The sequence below is a fragment of the Chiloscyllium plagiosum genome, unplaced genomic scaffold, assembly GCF_004010195.1.
Source record: "Chiloscyllium plagiosum isolate BGI_BamShark_2017 unplaced genomic scaffold, ASM401019v2 scaf_2435, whole genome shotgun sequence".
Lineage (NCBI taxonomy): Eukaryota > Metazoa > Chordata > Chondrichthyes > Orectolobiformes > Hemiscylliidae > Chiloscyllium > Chiloscyllium plagiosum.
The window spans coordinates 7738-13438 of record NW_025213432.1 but is presented as its reverse complement, the minus strand read 5'-3'; the positions used below and the strand labels follow the sequence as shown (position 1 = coordinate 13438).

Sequence of the window (5701 nt, the reverse complement as noted above, 5' to 3'; positions counted from 1 at the left end):
CTGGACCTGTGTTCTCAAGAGGTAATTTTACTGAATATAGTTAAGGGTTTCGCAGGGTAGATGCAGGTGAGATGTTGTCCATAGCGGAGCGGTCCTGAACCAGAGAGATATCACATTAATGGGCTGAATGGCCTACTCCTGTTTCTATGTGATCTGAGATGTGAGCTCTCTTTGACAGGCTGCAGGAAATCCCTGACATCACGATTCTGTGGATGAGGGGTTCCGGGAGGGGTGATGTGCAGGGAAAAGACAGGCAGAGGCTGTAGCTGATAAAGAGGAGCTTCCTCCTAGCGATGGGGCAGTCAGGAGGAGATTTCCTTTGGTGCTGGATGTCTCCCTCTAGTTGTCCAGATCCAGGAGACTGGGATGGTCCAGGATTACTGCTGTGCACATATAACTTAACCAGCCACTCTCCCTCACTATCAATGAAGGAGATGTACATCACCTCGTCCAGATCACACAGTAATCACCAGCACACATGCAGATATTGTCCAAGGTGAACTGTGTTTCAATTGCAGCTGTTTATCAGAGACAATGATTTACATCGACATAATTTCAGTTTGAGAGACTTTTGTCAGTATTAGAGGACGGCATGAACCACCCCAGTGAATGACTGAGCTTCCCATCCAATTGCAGTACACATAATTACATCCGGCCTTCCGCAGGATCCCAATGTACAACATACTCACAACTTCAGATTTTGTTATCCTTGATAATACGAGGTTTGGATTATTCCAGTCTCCCCAACCTTCACACCATACTCAGCTTCCAGTTCGGACACGATCTTCTCCCATGGAATATTCCAGTTGGAAATGTTTCTTGCAGGATTCACCTTGTATTTCTCTGCAAACTCCTTGTTATAGGTGTACAGGACCCATTTCCAATAAGATGGCACCCTAGCCTTCGGATTTGAAGGAATGTTCCAGGAACTGTATTCCTCACATTGCATTTCGATATAACGCCTCTTCAAAAGTAGCTCATCTATATTCCGGAAAAATCTTTGCTCCCAATGTCCTTTATCTTTCTGGTACAAATAAATTGCGGTGGCTGTTGCTGTGCAGCTGTCAGTGACCAGCTTCTGCTGCAGCACCTCCTGAGCTATGCAATAAAACATGGATTTGTTGTTGTTCAGCCCTTTACAATGGTTCAGCACTTGCTCTTTTACCCAAACTTGTTCAAACTTTCCGGTCTGTTCAAAGTACTGACAGTACTTGTCAAAGCTTTTGAGCTTTTTTAGATACAACATGATCCCCACTTGAAGGTTTCTGCGTGACGTAAGTTCTATCTTTTGCTCTTTTTTAAGGTGATCCACAATTGTTGAGCCCAGTTGCTGTTTGAGAGCTTCCAACAGAGCGGGCTCCAAACAGGAATCACAGAATAATCTCGCACACGTCTCACTCTGGTCCTTTTCAGAGTATATGCTTTTAAACATTGTAAAGTAATAATGTCTCTCATTCGCTAGTCTCTTCAGGGGATTATGTTTGTCACAGAATCGATCATACATCTCCTGAAATCTCTGAATGGCTTTGCCACACACATGGATTTTCACATCTGTACTTAATAGCTCATTGACTTTGAGTGTCTCCGCATCAAGTGTCTGTAGATTTCTGTCCACTTCTCGCAGAAGTTCATTACAAAGAAGCAGGTTGTAACTCTCACCTCTCTTAACAATCTCTTCGACATAATCGTCACATTGTGATATCAATTGGAGAGTTTTCTTCTTCGCCTCCAGTAAACGTGCAGTTACCTCCCATTGTGCCACATTCTCGTCTTCCAAGTTTTCTTTATTTTGATGGTAGGAACGTATCAGAGTATAAGCTGCACGTAACTTTCCTTTAAACATATCAAGGAAAGATGTTTTGTTTGTTCCCAGATGTTGCTCAGTGATCTTCCATTCCACGTTGCTTAACTCAACAAGACTCTTCCCAGATGTGAGCTTCATTGGGAGGATTCTTCCTTGCGTCCTTGTATTTTCCCTCAAGCTCTTTTCCATGTCTCCCTCGATGTTGACTGCTATGGGCTGGAAATGTACTGATGCCATGACTTCTCTCCATATTGTTTCAAAGGCTTCACTCAGTTCATTGTCACCTTGATCTGTCGATTTAAGTTTCAAATTATCCAAGAGCAGATCAATCTTCTCTTGGATTCTCTCACTGAAACTACTTAAAATGCGGTTTAATTCGTTAAGGTCTCTCCGCCTGTTCAATGCTTCCTCACATCTCATCTTTGTGCGTGTTTCAAGCTCCCGACTCAGTGAGTCAAAACCCGCTGCTGTCTCTGCTTTAAAATTCTCAATCAGATGTGCCTGGTTGGTGTCCTCCTGAAAATACCTCTCCATCTCATCCAGTATTTGACTTTTCTTTTCACTGATCATCCTTGGAACGTCAATATCCAAAGTTCCTTTGAGTTCCTGAAGGTCCCCTTCACAGTTGGCAATTTGACTGATTTCTTTCTGAAGCCAGGAATGGACCTCACTCCTCAGCTTCCACTCCAAATCCGAGTACTTCTCTGACAGTCGATTGTAGGCATCTGCCACCAAGCTGTTCCTGAAACTGAAGATGAAGTTCTCATGTTTCACTGCGTTCCATGTACTTTCCATCCAGCGAATGAACTCTTGCATGGTGGAAGGTCTCCTGTTGAGAAAATGCTGCAAAATCTTGTGTTTGAGTTCTGTCACCTTCTGACTGTATCCCATACTAACTAGCGCCATCGGGGGAGTGCCACACCACAGCCCTGGGATGTACCAATTGTTTTTCTTGGAGTCATAATCCAAAATATCAGAGAACTTTGAGAATTTGTGATCTTGCCCCTCAGTTTTAGCTTCAATCTTGGTCAGTGTGTCCAGCTCCTGGTGCAATGATTTGTGACTCCCCACATTCTTCTGATGTGCAGACACATCTCCAACCATTTGGTGGACAAATTGACAATTGGGTCTTTTCCCGACCACTTTCATACGAATTAAGGCATGGACAACAATTTGCAGGATGTCCTTCGTTTCTGAGGCAGTCTCTGTGGACATGGTTATGATGATCAAATCACTTAAGCCAGCCACCAGAGTGGCCAGTTCATTGTCATGCTCATTTTGGCCATCCAGGCTGGACCGTTCCTGAGCCCGCAAGCCCTCAGTGTCCAGGATCAGGATGAAGCAGTTTTAGCGACAATCTTGGTCAGTGTGTCCAGCTCCTGGTGCAATGATTTGTGACTCTCCACATTCTTCTGATATGCAGACACATCTCCAACCTTTTGTTGGACAAATTGACAATTGGGTCTTTTCCCGACCACTTTCATACGAATTAAGGCATGGACAACAATTTGCAGGATTGTTCAGTCAATTGTTCCTGAATACTTTGACTCTGCACTTGCTCCTCAGTCTCCAGGTTTAACATTATGTTACTATGAGACACTGTGACTGAGTTTGACTCCAATGCATTTCTTAGGCAATTTAGGAAAAGTTTCCTTTGGTTTCCCATTGTCTGGAGCCCAAGGATTATTTGCCTCATCAGATTCGACATCCCACGACGTGCAAGTGCCCGACAAAGATCTTCTCTCTCTCTCTGCAGCCGACTGACATAATCTGAAACATTAGCATCACTGAGACTCTTTAACTGACACATTTCCTTATCGATGCCTGAAATCTTTTCCCAAGTATCTCCTTGGAAATACAACTCTCTCTCTCGGATCATTTTAATGCCTTTGCTCACAATTCCTCGAAGAATTTCTTCGGATTTTCCCCAAGCTTCTGAAATCACGTTGTTGTCTTCATCGATCAGAAACTTACTGGCCCTCGCTGCTGGGATCATTGCTTGCAAACTCAGTGCCTCCTCGTTCACTTCTGCCCCCTTTCTCAGAATCTCTATTAATTTGGATCGAATAGTTCGTAGAAAGTCTTCTTTGTTTTTTCGGTATTTTGTTAAAATATGATCTTTTGCTATTAATTTAGCTTCAATCAACCTTTCTAAGTGGAGATATATTTGTGCCACCTGGGAATTAATAATTAAAAACAGTCTCTGTTGAATCTGAGGATTGGAAAACAGAAATGCTTCGGCTTGTTCGTTCAAATGCTCAATGAAAACAAACAGAGTGGTGGCAACTTTACTCAGGAACTGGACGTGTTCCGGAAAGTTTTGGGCATCCCCTCGGAGATTCATGACTGCCACAGCCTCTGGAATGATGTCAATATCCTTACTGCCAGATGGCAAATACCAGATCATTTCTATCATTCCGTCTGAAACCTTCCTGCTTATATCGCCACATCGCATATCAGAATGGACAAAATAATCCAGACTGGGTTGTGAGTTGCTGAAAACCTGATTTAATAGTTTAGATTTTGATGATGAGCAGTTGCCAAATCGAACAAAAGCGAATGTTGGAAGACTAGATGTGCCCATACATTCCTCAATGTATCCCGCCCTGTCTCTCATTGATTGAGGTCGGTATCTCCTCACGAAGAAGCGCATGGGATGCATAAGAAAAGTTGGTCTCCCTTCCGGACTCGGCATGACGATTGGAAATGCAAACTGGCACAAGGACATTCGGAGAATCACTTCCTGCTGCAGAATAGTGTCTGCACACACAAAGATCGCAGAAATAATGTCCAGTGGATGGAAAGACATTGCAGTAGCATTCGGACTTTGAGAGTAAGAATTAAAATCATCTTCCGATGTTCCATCTTCAGATGTGTCCTGTTTTCTGGCATTAGAATTTGCCTCCATTAGCAGCCTGAGGAAATGCCAAGGGATATCTGTTGTACTGGTGGATTTCTTGTCCTCCACAGTCTCAATATTCATCTCCTTTACTTTATTCAGGGACAGCTTGTTGGGATAAAATTCCCACAGCCCAAGAGTTTTCAGAAGCTGCTGAAATGCATCCCGACAGTCGGTACTTGCTTCCCCACCTCGATTCTCCTCAGTACAGTCCTCATATTTATCAATACCCAAATTGTTCATTCCCCTCATGAATGGATTCTTCAATTTTCTAAAACAGTAAGAAGGCAAAATGACATTTTTATTGCACAGTTCCAACCTTCAGACCTACTGAAATCTTCACAGTTCAACAGTGTCAACCTTTTCCTGTTATATATGGTTATCTATACATTTAGAATCTGGTACATCATTAAATCCTATCACTTTTGAAATGTAATGGTGGAATGATCAGCTTGTGCAATCTAGATTTCCACAATTCCTGCAAAATACTTCTGGGAAATCTACTAGGTTACTGTAATATTCAATATTGTTTCGTAAAGATACAATTTGAAGTTTTCTCAATTGACAAATGGTTTTGACTTTTGAGTTTGAGGTAGAGGCAAAATAATGCTGGACAACTTAAATAAACAGACAATGCCAGAAATGCTCATAGCAGCTGTGGAGGTGGTGGCATCGTTATATTATCACTGAGCTGTTAATCCAGTGACCCAGGTAATATTCTGTGGACCCAGGTTTCAGTCCTGCCATGGCAGATGGTGGGATTTGAATTCAATGAAAATCTACAAATAAGATTCTAAAGATGACCACAAATCAATTGTCAGAAAATAAAGCCTACCTGATTCACTAATGTCCTTTAGGGAAGGAAACTGCCATCTTTACCTGGTTATGTCCATGTGACTCCAGATCTACAGCAATGTAGTTGACTCTTAACTGCCATCTGAGCAATTAGGGATGGGTAGCCTAGCCAGCGACACCAACACCCCTAAAATGTGGGATTT

At 42.7% G+C, this 5701-nt stretch overlaps 1 protein-coding gene across 1 annotated transcript; it reads right to left on the bottom strand.

Moving 5' to 3' along the window:
- Positions 1-703: 703 nt before the first annotated feature.
- Positions 704-5469, bottom strand: LOC122547635 (interferon-induced very large GTPase 1-like). Its single transcript, XM_043686238.1, has 2 exons — positions 3317-5469; positions 704-3147 (listed from the first exon to the last, which is right to left on the bottom strand). Exons 1-2 carry the CDS (start codon positions 4953-4955, stop codon positions 704-706), a joined length of 4083 nt encoding a protein of 1360 aa, XP_043542173.1. The 5' UTR covers positions 4956-5469.
- Positions 5470-5701: the final 232 nt, after the last annotated feature.

Excerpts from the sequence above, each read along its gene's own strand:
- LOC122547635 (XM_043686238.1), bottom strand. The coding sequence starts at position 4,955 with ATGAGGGGAATGAACAATTTGGGTATTGATAAATATGAGGACTGTACT. Across the intron at positions 3,148-3,316 it reads ACAATTGACTGAACAATCCT|GCTTCATCCTGATCCTGGAC; the intron begins GCAAATTGTTGT and ends GTCGCTAAAACT.